Source organism: Haemaphysalis longicornis, unplaced genomic scaffold, assembly GCF_048455015.1.
Source record: "Haemaphysalis longicornis isolate Haplotype H1 unplaced genomic scaffold, Haemaphysalis longicornis Haplotype H1 scaffold_12, whole genome shotgun sequence".
Taxonomy (NCBI): Eukaryota; Metazoa; Arthropoda; class Arachnida; order Ixodida; family Ixodidae; genus Haemaphysalis; species Haemaphysalis longicornis.
In genome coordinates, this window is record NW_027526225.1 from 35,460,401 (window position 1) to 35,481,304 (window position 20,904).

The 20,904-nt window shown below is 46.9% G+C and overlaps 1 protein-coding gene across 1 annotated transcript in view; it reads left to right on the forward strand.

The window, feature by feature from the left end:
* The window catches only part of LOC144161555 (receptor-type tyrosine-protein phosphatase T-like), a 203,497-nt gene that overhangs the window by 96,345 nt on the left and 86,248 nt on the right, over positions 1-20,904 (forward strand). Inside the window, exons 14-18 of the mRNA XM_077692208.1 lie at positions 1,171-1,374; positions 2,422-2,518; positions 8,542-8,794; positions 9,472-9,511; positions 9,572-9,731. Of these exons, the coding sequence (XP_077548334.1) occupies positions 1,171-1,374; positions 2,422-2,518; positions 8,542-8,794; positions 9,472-9,511; positions 9,572-9,731 (754 nt within the window). The remainder of the gene's footprint in view (positions 1-1,170; positions 1,375-2,421; positions 2,519-8,541; positions 8,795-9,471; positions 9,512-9,571; positions 9,732-20,904) is intronic.

Sequence of the window (20,904 nt, forward strand, 5' to 3'; positions counted from 1 at the left end):
GCCTCGCGGCGAATGCGCGGCAGTTAACAAAACCAAAAAGATGCCAAGAGCGCGTGTGCACGTGCCTCGCGGTGACCGCCCTGCGTCCCCAGCGCACGTTTTTAAAGCCAAGCATACCCACTCAGGGAGACTGGCCGAAACTGGCCACACGAAGAAACTCTAGTGTTCGTGGTAATCGTGGCAACACTTGCTCAGAACGAGAAAGACACGTCATAGCGTACGCCCCTTTAAGGTGATGTCCGATGATTATCTCTTCAAAACAATGAAAGAAGCACGCACTGATGAAGTAAAGTTCATTGCGGCAGCGAAGAAGTAGATCGGCTGCAATTGTCGACTTAAACCTTCGTGATGGTCGTGAAGGTTGCGTAAAGCTTCGCTACCTTCAAGTCTTACGTGTTAGTGTGAGCTTTGTTCATTTTTATTGGCAATAGTACTGATGCTTTTTAAAATGATTCTCCACGAGGGCTTAAACTGAGATTAACAGATGAAAGCAGCTCTCAAAACGCAGTTCACACTTGGGTTTTTTCGGGGTTGAAAAGCCTGTAAAAAACTGTAGTGTCTTTCTTATTTTGTAATAGCGTTCTGAATGGTGCTGGATAAAGTGATTCCTACGTGATTCTTCCTAAAAGCTCCTGGTCCTCCTGTCAACTTAACGTCTTCGGGGAAGACAGAAGACAGCCTTAAGATTGAGTGGCAGCCCCCAATGCGAAGAAATGGAAAGCTGCTGCAATACAAGGTAAACCTTTCTTGATGAGTTCGGATCGCCTGGAAGTAGGGAACTTTAAACAAAGGACTATATGGATACCAGAGCAAAGAAGTGCCCATGGCACACCAACGTGTTAGAACTCTCTTGAAGTTAGCGAATTATTCAACAAAAAAGGCAGCTTCAAATCGATAAGCAGAATCAGGGGCGTGGCTTCTTGAATGACTATCACCGTTCGTAACACATTAATGACTTGCACTTTTTTTCAGCCCGTTTGCTCTTTTACCTCAGCAGTTGCAGAAAGCCTGTTTTATACATACATACATACTATATATATATATATATATATATATATATATATATCCAAATATATCGGCCTATATATATGAGAAAGGTGAACTCCGAAGATTCCTTAGCAGTGCGACGTTAGAACAAATGTTTTTGGTCTTTCTATTCCTGAAATCCAGGACACTTCCGGATAGCTCACACGTTCAATGCTAAGCTGACCGAATCGTGGAAACCAAACCCCACCACACTGGACGCTACCGAAAGCACAGAGTTTGATCTCCAAGATCTGTTTCCAGGGTCCACCTATGAGGTCTGCATCAAAGCCAGTACGTCCGCTGGCTTCGGTGAGGCCTCATGTGGCAACTTTAGCACCAAAGCGTCAGGTAGGTTGCCCCTTGTCGTTGTAACAAAGCCACCCGTGCAGCCCGTAACAAAGGCATCAGTAACAAAGCCGCCCGTGCCTTTTTTTTTTAAAAAAACTTGTTGCAGATGTATTTGCCAGAAAACGTATTAGCGGGTTTATTTGTAGCAGGAAAAATGAAAAAAAAACAGCTTTCAGTGCAGGAGTCAGCTTTAAACGTTCGAATAGATCTAAAGTCAGAAAAGGAATTGGTGACTTCACCGATATATTTTTCTATACCGACCAGCAATTTTGTGAGCAATTTTAAGTGTGATAAAGTCTCGTAACTGACTTAGTGTCGCCATTCTACCTGTCTTGTTTGGCTGGTGAAAGCGTTGGAGCTTAATGCGGATAAAATGCGTGCATAAAAATCCCCGCCCCCACTGTGCCGGCCCTGATGGGAATTCAGGTTGAGGTTACAGAGAATCACGGGCATCGCTGCCATCTTTTGTTATCCTGATATCAGAAGAGTGGACTGGTATTCCTGTCTGATGTGGAAAACTTTATACTGATAAACTGCAAACGAAAGGGTGTACCTGACCTATATGTCGGGTATATGGCAAACTTATTTCATTGTCAATTTATTAGCGAGAAGTTATAAGTGCAAAAAATTGTCTAGAAGCTTCCTCGTGGGTAGTGTCAGATAATGCGTAATTACTCTTTCTATGGATTTCCTCCACACATAAACTTCTAGGCATATTTTCTTTGGACGTCACGGGGGCATTGCGCCCAAGGCTTCGAATAAAGATCCAAAGAGACTTGTATTAAAAACGTCATTGGCCCATATGTATTTCATAAAGCACATCGTGTCACGCATTTCCAAAGACGGACGAACGTGCTTCTGGGGAATCACCTAAGAATGTTTCTTCAATATTGTACACCGGGCAGGGCCCCTAGTTCATAATCAACGCAGAATTTCTCGTGAGTTCACGAGTGTATCTTTACGGTTATCTGACCCACCATATTGTAATACAGGCTGGTAAATTTAAAGTGCGAAAAATGCAATGAGGATCGTTTTCCTTTGTTGCAGCGCCAGTAGTTCAGATGGTACCCAGTGTGGCGAAGAACATCAACAACACGGTCAGCATTGTTCTGACGGCAGTTGACTCCGTTGGAGGGCCCATAACGTACGTATTCCTCCATCGAAATTAATCAATTCATCTTTGTTTATTGAAAATATTCAGTCTATCAAGGAACCTTCCCAGATGTAATAACCATAATAATGATCACGTTTATTGCGCCCAAGAGCAGGCTTAAGGCCAGATAACTATTAGTTCACGAAAGTACAACGTAAACAAATACGTGAAGGTTAGACGCAAAAAATCAACAATAAAAACAGCTTATACAAGAAAATCTGAAAAATGGGATTGATCCATGGGGACGCAAAAACAAAAAGCACTACATTGTTTCAGCTGGGAAGGCACATGAAAGGAGACCCCTTCTAAAAGGGTTACAAAGAAATAAGCGATACATCGAAATCAAAACAGTGTAATGAAACATCACAAATGCACTTTATATAATAAATATTATAAATAACGTCATTTTCTTTGACGTTTGATGCAGGAAGCCGCTAGTGAAAGCTACGAACAGCAGCAGTTTGACATGTGCACCTTGAAGTGCCTCTATGTTCTGCTTCTATTAGTATTTGCCATTTTTGGCGATGCGTTGTGCGCTCATTCCCGATATTCTCAATTACCAAGCGCTGCCCCAGCGTTGAAGAAGTTCCTCCTGGCAAGAATGAATTGTTTTCAATGTTTTAAAAGAAGACATTTTTTCTTTTGCTTTAATTTATTTTTTTATTTTCATTCATTTGTGTGTTTTTTTCGCGCCACCACGCTAGTTTAATTTGAATATTTAAACGCCAAGTCAGGAGTTTCGTCCAGATGAGAATTAAGAGCGAACACCTACAAACCAACAGGAAAGTACATAAATGTGTCCACGTGAAAAACTGCGGGAATCAATAGAAGGACCAATAACAGAAACCCTAGCGCTATAAAAAACAATCTACCGAGATAATGAAGACCAAAATTTAGTTCATCCAGAAACAAAATGCAAGTAACTGACCAAGAGATAAAAAAGAGGTACGAGAAAGGTGCCCACAAACACTGCACAGACTTATGAGCAAGCCCAATTTGAGCTACAAGATTAAATTGACGCAAGGGAAGACCGAACGCACGGGGAAGGTGTTTCTGACTAAACATGCTTGAAAGGATTGAGTGTTTGGGCTTTCCAAAGAATCAGCCGCCAAATGATTCCACAAGCGATTAGCCATAGGGAACGATGATTTCTTGAAACGAGCCTGTTTTGGTCGCCGGTTTAATACGTAATATATGTTGCCTTACCTATCCTCCTTTTAGTCTGGCGAAGAAAGTACGTATAATAAACTCATACAACTCCTACAACGCCCAGTTTCCAGCTACGTAAGGAAGGCAGTTTCTCAGAAATCAACTGGTGAACTGTTTTACTTCTTAAGCGACAATGAGCCCCTTTTATTGGACGCAAACTCGACAAAATGAAGTTGTAGCATTTTCTGCGAACCCTATTTACCTCGTCATCGATTACATCATTTCTATTGGGTGGTGAATCTATAGGGAGCAAAATTTTTTACTTCACAGCTTTCCCTTTTTGTGGACGTAGAACACCACATGATTAATATTTAAGTATTTCAAAGCCCACTTACTTCTTATGTACTCCAAATTTATCTGTGTTTGCAAGCAGGTGAATAGGGTACAACTTTAACGGTTCATAAAAGCTTCCGCTTTACCTTCTGGCGTTGAAGACAGGCACCTGAGAGCACGCTCACCTGCGGACACACTCACAACAAATTCCCGACAGAGACTGGCTTTCCATGAGTGACGCTCTGGCATTAGGTTTGCGGCAAATGCCTAAATCCTCCCTTTTCTGAGCAAAAGCAGTTTGCAATTTTTCCCGACATTCCAGAAACAGTATTTCCGACTGGTACAATGCAAGCGCCGCTGGCAACAGACTAGCTTTAGTGTTGTTACGGTTGTGGTTATGCACACATTCGCCCTTACGTCCACGTCCACTTCATGGTCAATTGAGCCTGTCCGTCTTTTTGGTCTGAAAATTCGTCGTGAGAGTAATAACTAGCGTTGAGGTGAGCACAAACTCACTTTGTTCTCGGAAAGTTGTCTGCCTGGTCCCAATGACTCTCCGAGACAATTAACGCCATCGCCACAACAAACTATACTCTCCGAAGTCACCAATTTGCATCCCGTGCCCTTTTCTCATTCTCTAGCTTCGTATCACGCGAAGAAGGAGAAAGATCTACCCCGATGCGACGTTAGAAGGTCGCTGTAAATTCCACGTCTGGAAGCAGGCAATGTCCCGCTCTACATCTAAGAGACCAATGGAACTAAGTATTTGTTGAATAAAAGTAGAAATGATAAACATCCGTGATCAAGGGCAGGCCGAATATAAGGAAATCATCCTCCCCGTCTCTTAGACCTTAGGATACTAGCACTACCAAGCGCACACTGCAGCCATTTTTGTACTTGAACTGGCTGAGCTGGTGCAAGCAGTGCAGCACATTCATTTTTTCACTAACGTATAGCTCCGGTAGCACTTTTGGGTGATCTGCTCTCATCGGAACTTATTTGCACTCACCTGAACCAGTTCATTTTAAAACTATCTCTAGGGAACGCTACCTCCGCTTCCTGGCCACGAACCAATGTGCGCGCTGCGCCATTTTTTCCCACTTACCTTTCTTCCCGCAAGAGGCCACTCTGAATCAGTGACCCACCCAGCCTCGGCCAACGTCCCTACATAATGTTAGGGGCTCTTCGCTCCAACAGCCGGGCACGTCAGGTATATGTTGCTTGTCTAGCTTATCTTAGCTCCCCCGACGCCGCTGCACCGGCCGGTGTTGACGCCGATGTTTCCTTGTCTGCTTTTCAGTAGCTCTGCGAGCTTTCCAGCCCTTCTATTGTTATTGCGCTGCTTTTTTCGGTTTTTCGTCGGCTTCCCGGTAACCCATACAGCGTGAAACGACGTGCGCCGCACGTGACTGCATGTCTAAATGAAGACTTTTGTTCGCCGCCGTACTTTGAGTGAGCCGTTCATACCGTTATACATGGTGGTGCTTTGTTGAGGTCTCAGCCGTTGAAGAAGTTTGCATTTCCGTGGCGCTTTCGCAGGAAAAAAACACGTAAGTGAAAATGACCGAGTTATACAAAACGGCCTGCTTGCACAGCTCCCTGTTTACAAGGTCGCGAGGCTCCTCCTATCAAAGGGTGCCCGAGAACTGACGGATCTCCACGCAAGAAGGACGCTCTTTGACGAGATGCCAAATTCTAGAAAGGTTTAATGATTGCATGAGCCAAAATGAACGTTAAGAAACACAGTGGACATTCGTAGGCCTTCATGTATCGCACGGGACATGTAGGCCTGTAAGTACCGGTCGACTTTTCGACATACCTCTTTCCATCCCTAATCAAGTTATACTGCTTTATTCTGTAGAAAAATGCACGAGCGCTCACATTGAAAGCCGCGAAATCAGGCGAGGGTGCATTCCTCAGGCCCGCTCACCAATCAGCGCCACCAGTTTGGGCGACATGGTTTTAATGCGAGCAAACTCAGCGCTTTATATATAAAGTGCAAAAAATTGGTGGTGTCTGGCACAGAAAATCGCTGTCGTCGTAAAGAGCAAAGACGCTTAGAAAAATTACAACATTTGTGCCAAATTGCGGATGTACAAAGTTTTCAGTGAAGTAAATAAATTAAAAATAAATTCGGTACATTGACGTTTGTTTGGGGATCAAGTACGGGTCTGTGAGTGGGAACCGAGGCCGTGGCCCCGGTGATACATCAGCATGTTGCCAGCGGAGCAAAGCGGGTAAGCCTAATGCGTGCGCACTGACATCATGTCGCGTAACAGGTGAACGTGACTGCAAAAGAGTAGAACTGGTTCACCCAGCAACGGCGAACTCTGACCAGGAGAACGCTGCGGCAGGAAGTACCGACTGGCGGTGAACGCCAGCACGGGCGGCGCTGCGGAGAGCGTCTCTGTAACGACGCTTTACGGATATTCGCATTTGTCGCCTGCTTCACTGTGGCTCACTCTCCCTGCTGTTTCTTCACGCTCGGTTGACATTCGATGTCTGTTCGCTTAATTATTTGCGTTCGCGAAACTTCTTATCAAAATAAAAGCTTAAAATCGCCTTCACCAGCTAGAGGCGTCATTTAAAGTGTAGTTTTGATACCACTCCGGAAGAAACATTGCCGGCGCAGCGCCTTTCCTCCGAAACCGTTACTGTGCGGAGCGCGAAGAGTCGGAGCAAGGTGTCAGCTTCTGTATTCAGGAATCTTTTGAAGAAAGGGAAGATGCATAGTCTAGTAGCCGCCGACGGTGAAAATACAAGGCCAAAACAAATTCCAGGCCTTCGGGACTGTCCGGTTTGGTAGAACACATTACGACTCATGGTAACCGTATGTAGGGTAAAACCGTTTTTGCAATCTTGCCGAACGCTCGAAAGTATTCTATCACTTCACTTGACCTTGTAATAACATGAAAGTATGCCGGCATGCACAATGCAGGTAAAAGCAATGTAGGTTGAGTTCCAAATAACCTACTGCCTCTATAGGCGCCTGCTGGTTTTATACCAGAAAGTACCGGTATGAACACTTATTGGGCAAAACCCTATGTTTGTTCCGACCTGGAGGGACATTTTGTACATTTCTTTCAGACATATTTTCACAATGTTCAGTTCGGTGTGTTCCTAATACCGACCTAATAGGTACGTTTGACATGTACTGATGCATACGATAGGAGTGGTTTGTGCCAGCAGTCATAGGAAGCACAGTGAACCAAGCGAAGCTGGCTTAATTGAGGATTAATTTTAACCCGGTATGATGGCGATAGTTGTTCCTTACCAGCTAATAATTGAGTCACTGTCCTCCACTAGAAACGGTCGCTGCATGAGCAGGTCTTCATCTATTAAACCGGTGAAGTCTGGATACGCCTATGAACGACATAATTAAGCACGCATTACTGGTAGAAGTGAGTGTTAAGTAGAGCCAGTAAAATAAAAAATGGGATTCGGCACAGACGTCGATATATTGCAGACACACATTGACATAAACTGCGTAACCTGAAGTTGCTGCATGCTGCAAAATTTGTGGAAAGAAAAGTAACGCGCACGTTAAAACTCACTGGCCAGCAAAGCCGTTCCTGTGCTCACGCGACTGATTGATGTATTCACGTAAAGCACCCTACTGAGCTTCTACAACTGACAAAAAAAGTTTTAACCTATCGATTCTACCTAATTGGAAACCCAATCAAAATAATTTCTTAATAGTATTGTTTTGTTATTCTTATTACAAAGGCATCATCATAAATTTTACGCTGTTTTTCCTTCTCGTTACGGTTTACATGTTCATTTCAGACTGTAGTCCTTCGCTCTTCGTTTGGAGTGGCGACAGAAACGCGTTTGACGGGACCTTGTGTCATGTTAAATATTCCCGGGTGGCTTATTTTAGTGCATAGCTTTCTACTACGGCGCACTTTAAAGCCTCGGTCCAGCGTCGATACGGAAACCATTTCTGTATTTCATCCCGAAGTCGTGCAGCTATGTCTTTCTCTAATCACACGTCTGAATAAGGGCTCTAAAGCGTTGCTTTTCTCAGGTAATCTAGTCCCCAGTTGATTTGTTCCAAAAAGTGTCCCGTACATGATGTATCTGAGCGTCATCAGCAACAAGGGTTTCAATCGTTCAGGTGCTGTCATAAGTATTTGAAACAAGGATTTGTGAACATCTTAAAATATGTGTCTTACTGGCCTAATAACAGCCAATACCGTTGTGCAGGAAGCTTTTTCTATAAAAGGGGACTCTTTTAACTGCATACCAATGCAGTCAGACAGTTTCCGGAACAAGAGTTTTACGTAAATGCACGAGATCATTCTCTAATTATGTTTGGGAACACTTGCGTGTGAGGCACACGTTTAGCAAAAGACCTGGCGGTTTTTTTTTCTGGGCCCTCAGTGCGATTGTATCGTGTTGCAATAAACATATGCAGCGTCTACAATTGCCTTCACAAAGAATAGCAGCGATCGTAAAGGCGACTCAATGAACGAAGCAAAACGGGTAATAGCAGAGCATTGTTTTTTTTCTGATCTCTCACAATCGAGCAGTGGTTACTTCCTGCTGGTGGTACGAGAACGTGCGAGCATCGATGAACAACCCAAGCTCGTCAACTTCAGCAGCGCCCAAGAGCAGCGGCTGGGGTACTACGTGGCCGCCCACTTTGCCCCCAACCAACTGGACAAAGGCCCCATCAATTTTCTAGTTGGCGGAGGTAGCGTGATGGGAAACTTCGAAAATCCGCCCCTCACGGACACAACGCCGTACCGGTTCGCACTGGTCGCCGAGAGTAACTATTCGGGGGTGAGTGCCTACCGACATTGTATGATGGAGCACGGTGTATATTTCTAGCGTCCACATTATTAGTGTCTGCTTGTACGTTCCTTAGAACATAGGCCACTGCATCCAATTTGATATCCACATTATGGTCCAACCTACTGTAAACGGGAGACATGTCAGTTAGCTGATTAAGTGGGGATCAATTTTTTTTACCCGCCGGCTCCTGGCAAATGGCTCTGCAGTAAAAAAAAAAGTGGGGACTGGATCCAAGTTACTCCTCATCTTAAGTGAATGTGTGGATACACTCACTCGTAGCTTGCGTACGTACAGAACCACAAACCCCATCGCGTACGTCATCAGAAGGTGGGGCGGATAAATTGGCAGTACAACATTATTACAGGATGATATTCCTTCCTCGGGAGCAGGACGATAAGTGAATCGCGAAAGAACATTTGTTTGCGTGCGCTCGCACTTATCACCAAATATCGTATTTCATGTTCTGAATAATTGCCCTGCACGAAAAATTCACCCTGTAGTTTGAAGTGGAGGCAATGAGTTCTAAGTTCATCATAAGTTGGACTTATTTCGAGTATCTACTCTGAATGTCATTACGGGCACAAGCCGGTGCTTTCCACTTTTTTGTAGACCTGTCGGCATTGTAGTGGAGGGCAAATTTGTCAAATTAATTGGTTGTTTCGCAGGATGTGCTCTACGGGTACCGCGTTTCAGCTCCGGTGGTAGGTAAGTGAATATGCTACCGTGAAGGCGCAACTAATTTCTTTTTTTTTCACTCATGCAAAGCCGGTGCGATGGACGTTACGAATGCAACAAACTCCACCTTCACGCTCTATGCAGTGAATAGCAGCGGCGGCGCAGCGGGAGTTGGCGCCATCATAGGAGTGATAGCGGTGGTTCTATGTCTGATCATCATGGCCGTTTCTGCAACATACTACTATCGCCGGTGAGTTCGACATTCCTTAGCTTAATAACGTGTTTTCACGTTGAGTGTTACACAAACCTTGAATAATTATATTATTAATAATAAATTAATCACTCAATCAATCCATCAGGCATGTTTAGTTACGTGCCCAGGAACAGCAAAAGGCCTGAGTGGTGGCGCACAGATAGTTACATAAAAACAAAATACAAGAAAAATATTGCAAGAAACAAACAAGCGACAAGACACACACTAATTCAAGTAGTGAAAATGACATAAATAAAACACAGGTGGAGTAAAAGCAGGGTACAGTTTAAAAAGGAAATAAAGACGCCTTCGTGGCTCTGCTTGCTGTAAAGACAGCACAACAAGCAGAGCAACAAAATTTGACAGTAATACAACAAAACAACAGAAAGGGTATAGAGACAATTGATAAGACAAACCAATCACAGGAAACAGTTTCATAATAAAAAAATGATAACAACAATGAATATTTGTTTATTAGTGTGACCAGGAACCACCAGAGGGCCCTTTTGCTTGTGCACGAGAAAAAAGAACAAACCTGAACAGGCGACGCAAGAAGTGCACATCACACTGAAAATCGAAAATACCATTGGTCACACCGAACACAAATTACACACTTTCATATACATATACACAGGGAGACACACACACCCACACACACACACACATATATATATATATTTATATATATAAATGCCCTTCTCGGCCTAGTATTGAATCACAATAATTTCGAATTTCACAAAAGGCATTACTTTCAACTCAATGGAATAGCCAAGAGAACCAAAATGGCCTTAAATTATGCAAATATTTTCGTGGCGTCATTGGAAATCGCCTTTCCGGAGCACTGCTCTGTCAAACTATTATATTACCGAAGATTTCTAGACGGTATATTTTTTGTGTGGAGCTCCAGACAAACAAGCCTCGCAAGTTTTATTGAGAATTTTAATGCAGTTCACTCTTCAATCAGTTTCAACCATGAGATATCTGAGCAGGTCATTATTTTCCTAGATGTTACCTTGTCCGTACACAACAACGGCTTTTCCACAACACTATAGAGGAAGCCAACGGACCGGCAGAGATACCTCCATTTTCATAGCAGCCATCCGCGGCGCTGTAAGGCCAGCATTCCATACTCTAAGGCCAACAGATACCGGAAAATATGCTCCAACGGCTCTGACTTTGACAGGCATACGCAAGAACTCAAAACCACCCTTCTGGAACAGAACTACCCTGCAATGTCCCTGACGATTCAATAGAGAGAGCCCGAAGCCGTGATCGCACTGCAGCTCTATCAGGCCGAGCTTACAACGGACTCATGGCGTATCACAGACCAACCTTGTACTGACCAAGTCAGCAATGGCTCCCCGAGTTAACAACATACTTAGCAAACATTCCAACATTATAAAACAGAGCAATCGGTTGTGCAAAAATTTTGAAAGACCACCCAGAGTCGCGTACCGCTGAGGAAAAAACCTTAGGGAACTAATAGTGAAGGCTAAGACAGGCCCACCAGACAAACCACTGGGTTGCCATCCCTGTGGAAAGCCTCGCTGCAAGGTTTGTCCTCACATTGTGCCAACCAACAAGGTAACAAACAGCTGTTCTGACTTTGTCATAACATAAAAGAACACTTCAACTGTGACTCGAGCAACGTGGTATACAGACTTCGGTGCGACGTCTTCAGCATGGAATACATTGGTCAAACAGTAACAGCATTCCGTTTACGGTTTAAGAACCACAGGTCAGACGTGGCACCGAAACCAAATCTACCAGTTTCACGGCACTTCAGACTTCCCACCACAGCTTCGAACACATCAAGGTCGTGCTGCTCCAATTAGGATTTCAAAGTAACATTGATCGGGAAAACAAGGGATCCTTTTTCATCTACAAATTCCAATCACTGACACGTGGAATCAACGAGACCCCACGAAGGCTTTCGTGCCTAAAGGAACTAACTGAACTGACTTCCCATGTTAATTGATACCTGAAATTCCTGATGAGATCAAGCCACCTTCCTTCTTTTTTAGCAGGACTGAGAGGCGTCGTCGGCGAACACATTCAAAAGTTTACATTAAATGAGAAGACTGTCTGGCACGGGCCATGCCTGCTGATAATGTCTGAGAACATGTGCGCAGTTTTTCTTCTTTTTTGGTCTGTGTGTGTAATTCTTATGTTCGCTGTCTTTTCGGCCTGCTCTGAGAGTAATGGGAGGTTGGGGGCGGCGCGGCTCGCCGCCGGCTGTGATAACGCGAAGCCAGGTTTCGGCACAATGGCGCCTCCGCCGCGCCCCCCTCCAAGGGCGGCGTTTGGATACTATGTCCTTCTCCTCCCGGGACGCGGGACGTGAAGGAGGGGCCATTGCGGCTCTGCGGCGTGCTGTACGCGTCTGAATGTCTGCCCCGGTGCTCCCCTTTGCTGCCCCCTCCTTCCACATTTGTTTTCTCTGTTCGCCTTTTTCGCTATAGCTTTCCGAAGCCCACTGTGCGCAGTGTGGCATTCGTCTTCAGGTCTAACAACCCTCTCAAAGAGTAGCTCGACAAGCGTCTTTTCGTAATTCTTTTTCTTCTTTTTACCATAAACGTTGTGCGCTTTTCCGCACGGGCTTACAAGTTTTGACTATTCCTCTCCCAACTCCACGCGCGGTTGTTCGAGCGGACATGCGTCGGTTGTTCTTTATGCGTCCTGTTGCTCACCGTCAACGCCGCGATTGGGGCTGCTTTCCACTGGCCACTGTCTATTTTCTTTTTTATCCCCTCTCTCTCTACTTGCGTTTCCACGGCTGTATAGTTACGAAATGTTGTTGCTACTTCTCTCTGCTTCACTTTCCCCAAGGGTTCTCCTTTCTTGACGAGGGTGAGAAGAAAAGGAATACCGCGTATTCAACGGGTGTACAGAAGTTTTTTGTGTCATTCTAACAGAACCCCTGATGAAGGAATTTCCACTTCCGAAACTGTTGAGTAATTTATTATGTAAGAAATCGGACAACACGCTATGGTCTCCCTCACTATGCTCTACGCTGAACTGGCCAATTGAAGAAGAAACCCGACCAATATATATATACCAATTGCAGCACCTTAGCAATATGGCAATGCACGCGAACGGGTATTGAGAATGCACATGTACTTGCAAGAGAAATATGCAGAGGGAAGAATGTGAGTCGTATAAAAACGGAGTGAATCTAACATGGTTTTACTTGAGATGAACAGCATAAAAGGAATGTTTACATGAAAAGATAGAAGAAAATAACAAGCAATAAGATAGAACGAAAAACTATTGTGTTGCTCCCACTTCACAGCCAAGTGACAGCATAAATGTCAGTACATCATTAAGATCAGAATGAAAAAGCATAAAGATTTGGGATGACAAGCTCACGCACATGCTTGTGAAAGAGAGTTAGAAATTGATGAAATGTATCTAAGTAGTCAGAGCCCTGCCCAGGGCACCTTGAGTAATCTTGGTGATGGTAAGGGCACAACCGCGGACCCCGAGCGCCCATACTCACGCTCTATCGTATACCGTGGCCAGGAGGTTTAAGGTGAAGGGTATAAACCAAACAGTAACCGTCGGAGCCGTGGTCAAGCCCCGGCGGATGGGCTCCCTGTCCGTTTACCAGGCAGGGAGCTTTCTGAGACCTTTCTTGGAATCAAAGTTAACCGAGTAAAGGAAGTACCCCCGTGCCCTGATTTTTTCTTCTATGCTGTATGCTTTTCCCAACATTTTCCTAACTCTATGATCGGCCCCTCAAAAGGGGCCCCACCGAAGTGAACTTTCCTCCTTTACCTGCCCCGTCGTTCTTAATACCGGACAACTTCCCCTGGCTCTTGATCACTGCAGACCGACGACAATAGAAAGCCAGGGACATATAAATCCGTTTTCCTTCATAGCGAAGTGTTTTGAAAGTGTTGTAGGGAAGCGCTATAAAGCAAAAAAACTGACCTCCGGAGAAATCCTTGCACACATAAACAACGAACAACAATAAAAATGCTCCTTAAAGAAAGCGTTATCGGCGCCTTGTGGGGACCAGGGTCCTTACGGCGACCAAGCTCGGCCCTCGAGACTCGGCCGCAAGGCTAGCTCGGCTGAACTCCACTACGGAACGCCGACCGGCATAGCGGCAGAGAAAAGCAAAAAACACACAAGACACAACGGAACGGCCAAACGGCCAAACCAATAACTTGGTCGATTCCTCGCTCGTCCTGACCCAGCCTTCCGGCGAGGAAGGAGAAAGAAACAAAGAAAGGAGAAAGCCGGACCTCCGGTACTCACGTATGTCTTCGTCGCTTGCTCGAACCCAAGAGACCCTTGTTTCGTTCCGCTCCCCTAGACCGGCTCTTTGGGACTCCGGACAAGCTGGTCACGTGAAGAGCGACCGCCACGCCACTGCTGCGCCACGCCTGCGCCGCAGCGGAAGAGACGCAGCCGCCGAGGGGAGAGAGGCAGCCTTCCCCCCTCACCTCGGCGGCCGGCGGCGAGGAATGGGGAAAGCGCCAGGACTCTGGGTTTCCCACAACCTTAAATTCAAATTCACTCCCTACCCCCCCCCCTCCCCACTCCCCATATCCGAATCTGACCTGAGCAACGGAACTGACTCTGACATCCACGAGGGCCTCTTGAACAGGTTTTCATTGCACTAAAGAGAATTACGGTGCGCCGAGACAATCAGGACATCAAAACCAAGCACGTAGAGCATACGTTTGACCCCAGCCTTTTACCTCTATATGTCAATGCAGGCTTCCTTCGATGCATTGCCCAAACATGCCTTCCTTACCCGCGCTGGTTTAATAAGTGCCAATGGTTTGGGCATAGAACTTCCAACTGCTGCGGGCAACCAACATGTGCAAAATGCTCTCAATGTGACCGCCTTACCGATAGTTGCAATACGATGACTTGAAGTGCCCAAACTGCAGTGGCTCTTATGCAGCTTACTGAAAGACATGTGAGAAATTTAAGCTTGAAAAAAAATCATTACCCAGAAAGTAAAAGAAAACATCTGCTTCCCCTTAGCTCGAAAAAATTCTGAGTGCCTTGACTATTGCAAAGTATCTCGACGCAGCTAGCCGGGGGGCTTAGCGGCGTCTGGTTTCGACAGGGACTCAATGCACGGATTCGAACTTTCTCCAGCCACCGCCCTCCCTGCAGCCCAACCCGTCACTACACCAATTGCTGAGCCAGCAGTGGTTGTGGTGGCAAAAGTCACCATCGGGACCAATGGCCTCCGCCTCCTGCTTCTTAACCCTACCTGCTTCTGGTGGAGGCTGCCTAGACGATATACACTGGGAGTCCGGCATCGGCACCAACCCCGCCGCACAGCCCGTGCCACCTGTGGCGCTCCCTACACCTTCGGCGGTAGCGGCTCCAACAAAAATCCCCGAACGGTAGCCAAGTCGGGCCGTTCCTCCTTGCAACGCAGCCCAAGGAGCGCCCTCCCACGTACAAGTCTATAGAAAGGTCCAAAAAGCTCCCTCCGAGAGGACAAGCCCCGAAAGAGAAAACAAGACAACACGCACACACTTGAGGGATTGCGCCTCCACTCTTCGATAGTCGCAGCTATTGCAGGAAGACGAGAGAAACAATGGAGCTCTTCTACTCGCGCGTGCCGAGGAAGGCCCGTAATAACACGCATGGATGCTCGGTGCAACACCTATAGTTGTTTGGTTTGAGCCTGAGTGAGGTCAAAACACTAGACTCCGTAGCAGGCGCGGGAAGTTAAAAGTGCTACTGCTAACATGCGGGCGACCTTCGTACCCGCACCCCCACTGCGATGGGAAATCCTCTTAATGAGGTGCAGGATCTTCATCCATGTAAGCGCGAGCTCTTTAAGGCATGCGTGGGCACCCCCATTCTCGTGAAACGGTACGCCCAAAATGCGAACCTGGCGAGTGGGTGATCTGATGATTAGTTGATCACCGAGCTTCAGACTCACTTTGTCTCTTTCTCCCTGTGACCCTCCTAGGAGAATGTACTGAGTTTACTCAGCCGATGGGTGCATGCCAGTCTGTCGAAGGTAAGCGAATAAAGCATCCAGGGCAGTTTGAACGGAAGTTACTGCTTCTTCTGTTGTGGCATGCTGCCCTAGGTTAGTCCGGATGGTGACATCATCGGCGTGCATAGTAAAACGAATGGCCGCAGCGTGGCCGTGAGGGCAGTTTGCAAGCTATCTCATCACTAGGTTGAATCGGGTAGGTGAGAGGATTGCCCCTTGGGGCACTCCTACCCTATTTGTGTAGTGACGTGGTTGGCTACGCCCGCTACATATTTCGAATGTGCGGTAATGCAAGAACGCTTTTACTATGTTTACGATTCGTGTGCCGGGACGAGCTTCTTCCAGTGCTTGAATGATGGCTTCGTGAGAGACTGTGTCAAACGCTTTGCGAAGGTCTACGGTGAGCAGGATGCTCGGTACGCCGGTTCGCAGGCCGCAGCGCTTGTTTGCCAGGCGTCGCAGGAGGTAGAGGCTATCGTGTGTGCATAAGATTGGTCGGAATCCCGTTTGCGCAGGATGGAAATGAGCGCATTGTTCCTCGAGGTGGTAATTTAGACGTGTAAGAACCATTCTCTCGAGAAGCTTGCAAAGGGTCGAAGTCAGTGAAATTGGCCGCATGTTGCTCAGCTGTGTTGGGGACTTGCCAGGCTTCGGAATAGGTATTACGACGGAGTGCTTCCATTCGGGCGGAAGGGTACCTGACATCCAAGCGTAATTTAAGTTATCGAGTAATTGCTGCTTGCCAGTGTGGTCTAAATTTCGGAGCATCTGCCAGATGATGCGATCCTTTCCAGGCGCACTGCGCTCATTCACGGACTGCAAAGCGTGCAGCAATTCTTGTAGCGTAAATTGGGACTCTGCCCCGTCATTGCAGGCTGGGGTGCGTTTTTGGTATAGGTGAGGTACCGGTGGTGTACGGGGCTGGGGGAAAAACGTAGATGCAGCCAAATCCTCAAATTCTGCACTGGGGATGCCTTTTTCTTAAGAAGTATTGCTTGCACGGCGTTTTCATGTTTGCGCTCATCTTTGATGGCCGGAAACGTTTCCCAGAGCTTTCGAAGGCCCGTTCTTTCTCCGAAGGAGGCGCAGTGGTTGAGCCATCGTTCGCGAGCAAGTCGCTTTGCGTAACGTCGAGCTTGCGCCGTCTTGTCGCGTACCTTGAGAAGGTCCACGTACCGCCTTCCACCGGCGAGGTAACCATGATGCAGCTGCTGCCTAGTATTCCACAGGTTCAGTAGATGTTGATCGGGCGTGGGCAGGTTCTCGTTGACAGAGATATGCCGGGTTGAATCTTCCGCTGCACGCAAAATTCTTACGTGGAATGGCGTGTTCATTTCGTAACGCCTAAAGTTAGCGCGAAATTCGTCCCAAATGACAGCATTTGTGAGGCGCGTATGCTGTTTTGCGTTTGCAATATTAAGCTCCAACCAAATTGGGTAATGGTCGCTACCCATAATATCGAGCCCGCATCGCCACTCACGCACAAGACCAGGTGTGCTCCACGTTAAGTCAGGGGATGTGTCCTGCTGGTCCGCGTGAAGCCCATGTCGAGTTTGGTAAGTGGTGTCGTTCGCCAGTACAAGGCAAGCAGCCTCAGTTTCGTCGCTAAGGCGCTGCCCCCGAACGGAGTCCCGAGCATATCCCCAGTCACGATGCTGGACATTGAAGTCCCCACACATGAGTATGGCGTCACGCGGATATTGCGCACGAAGATCCCGTAGCCACGCGAAATTTGCTCGTCTGCGCACACTTGTGTCTGGACGTATATACACCGATATTGCTAGAATTGTATTGCGTGGTGTAAGTTTGCATCCTACTGCTACCACCTCCTGGTAATCTGTAGAAAATGCAGCTGTGTTCAGTGGCGTGTGAGGTACGTCACGACGAACAAACACTGTGGCTTGTGCCTGAAACAATCTTTCCGAACTGTCGTGTCTCGCGGTGTGCACGATAGCAGGTTGAAAGTAACCGTCGTAGCTTCTAATTCCCGGTGGAGTACCCCTTGTCTCTTGCAGTAGGCGGAGAGCGGGGTGCCCGATATGGCCAAACAGCAGGTTCAGTTCATTGGCGCATGTCCCCAGGATGCGGCAGTTCCAATGGAGGGCGTCCGGACATCTTCACATAGTGGTTGAAGCAAGATTAGAGGTAGAGGTGTTGTTGAGGTCGAGGTTTCGGCTCATTTAGACTACGCTTGAGTGGCTGAAGCGAGCTGTAGCAACCGATGAAGTATCTGCTGCATGAAGTTCTGCATTGTGTGCTGTTGTTGCTCCATAAGCTGCTGTATTGTTAATTGCTGACTGCATGGCTGCAAGAAATTACTCCAAGGGTATGGTGGAATGAACACTTCCTTCTTTGGCGTAACTGGATACGCTGTTCAAACAGTTAAATTTTTTGCCAGTATTTTCAGATTGGCAAAGTGCGGTGGTACTGTCAGGGGATCGTGGCTGAAGTCGGTCATGCGTCTCGATGTGGTCCCGTTCTTTCCGCAGTTGTTCCTCTTTTCGTTGCCACACCAAGCGGCTCTCTTTACGTTCCTTGGCTTGGTTGGCAAACTGGGACTTCACAGTTTCAAGAGATTGCAGGAGTTCCGAAATTTGTGCCTGATCGTCGACGCATAGTCCCGCTCAGCTAGAGTTTCTTCTAGTGACAATTCCTGCAATGCCTGGTCAGTCTCATCTTGGCACGGCGTGATAGTGTTAGAAGGCGTGTGTGAAATCGTTGCTTTGGGAGCGGCAGAGGGGTATGTCCCATTCTGTGAGACGTCAGTAGTTAATTTCAACGACGCCGACCTGGAAAGTGAGGATGATGTGCAAGAACTCTTGCCAGTCCTTTGGGGCGACTTCGCTGTGAACCGCAATTCAGAGTTGCGGATACGGCACCTACCCTTGCTGGTGGTGTTTGTTTGCCTGTTAAAAGCTTCTAGTTTCGGACACTTTGGGTCCTTGGCGAGGTGTCCTCCTTCATTGCAGTATGAGCAGAAGGGCTTTCCTTTGTTGGGATACTCATCTGGACTTTCAGGGTGAACAGTGCGACACTTGGGTCAGACGGCTACAGCTTTTGGGCATATGTCCTGTTTAAGCCCGGAACCATGGCATCAGAAGCACACAAAGGACGTTATCTTGGAGGGGATCACTTTCCTGAGTGTTGCCTAATATATGATAACACGAGGAGGTCGAGAAGACTCAAACGTGATGAGGGCAGAGCCACATTTGCCCATCGGTCTCGCCGCTAGAATTTTCACACTTTCCACGTCCCGGTGCCTGGTTCACCATGACTGGAAGTGGAAGGGCACGTCCGGGTATGGGCAATGCCTTCAGGCGCAATATTTTACCTGCCTGTCCTGAATCACAAGTGTGTACGATGACCGTGTTAGCCTGTTCCCTAACCTTGATTGTCAAGTGCTTTTGTAGGTCGAGGTTTTCACATAAAGCAGCAATAGACTAGTACAGCAGTTGTGCGCTGAGGGTCTTGACGTCAAATCGTTTCTTGGGTCGAATAGTAAGGACGTGGCTCCCGATGTCCACACGCTCTTGGGCTTGCACAGGGCGGGTGCGCCGCTTGCGACGGTGAACAGCTTTTTCCCACAGGTTGGGGTTGCTATCATCCCCTGGCATTATCACCGCTGAGGACCAATGTGCTTCAAGATCATCGGCGATGCGAACTCGCGGGCCCTCATGCAAATGCGAGGGTTCCTCCGTACACTTGCGTTTTGCGAGGCCCGGAGAGTTTTGTTCGTTGGGTTGAGCGCAGCCGAGGCCTCAGACGAAAGTGGTGTACCGGGAGCATTAGGCTTACCGTCCATTGCATGGCCTTTCACTAGTATCTAAGCTCAATAAAAGGTTTTCAATCAATATATCAAATAGAGGAGGCCGTGCTAGAATGAGAAGTTTAGGCAGGCGGGTTTCCTTCGTCAGTACACCACTTCGATAATATCCTTGTGTTCAATAGGGCAAGGCGATGGGAAATGGTCTGCGCCGTGAGGCAAAACGAGAGAGTCAGCGCTCATTCATAACGTGAGCAAACTCCTAAACAGACACATAGACGGTATTGACTAGAACACGAAAGCTCAAAGGACAACAAACTCGCAGCCTACCCCTAGTTAACACAACAGGGGACACACTCGAATACCATGGCATCACACTTGCATAACACTTCCAACACGTGTCTAGTTCTGCACACTACATAAACACCTTTATGAAACACAAATGGCAAGCCTTTATCGGATACTCACAAGTCCACCACGTCTTACAGGTCACAGGTTTCGCTTCATGAGCGGAGGGCTGCTCTAAGTACTTGTAAACCCTCCACTTCATGCCCGCGCAACATAATCATTGACCACATAATGACACAGCACTTACACGCAGACACTCTTCAAACACTTCTCCACCTATATAAAAAGGTATGGCTTTCGGGGCACAATCTAAAGCATTGGAGGAGGCTATTGTTGAAGCTTTCTTGAAAGAGGGCAAGGACATTTCATCTCCCGCTAGCTATTGAGTCGTTGCCTTGATATCTGCCTGTGCAAGCTTCTCGAGAAGATGATAAACCGGAGGCTGGAATACTTTTTAAGTACAAAGGTTTTCTTGAGAGCTGCCAGTCAGGCTTCAAGGCAGCACGCTGCGCGAACGACCAACTCGTGGCGCTTGAAACGTATATCACGGGCACGTTCCTACATAAACAGTTTTGCCTTACGGTGTTTTTGACATCTAGAAAACCTACGACTCCGCTTGGCGTTACGGGATCCTCAGTGACCTTAAGTCATTCAGTGTTGCGGGTAATATGTTAAAGGCCCTCATTAGTCACTTGCCGGAGAGAAACTTTGGCGGGAGAGTTGGTTGCGCACTTCCAAATGTTCACGTGCAAAAAAATGGCGTGCCGCAAGTTTGAGTGTCGAGCTGCATTCTCATCACAGTTAAGATGAACTCTATTGGAAAGGCATTTCCACTTACGCTCTTTTGTACTCTGTATGTAGACGGCGTCCAGATATTCTCTAACTCATGTGAGATGTCAATCTGTGAACGTCATGTTTGCAGATTGACATATCACATGATATGTCCGGCTTCACGTCGAGAAAGTCCAGATAGTCCAGCTTCCCGTCAAGAAACGTGCTGGCTGGGGAGACCAGAGTCGCTTTAACCTAATTGTGAAAAAAGCTATTGCTTGTTATGCAGGAAACATGGGGTCCATCCG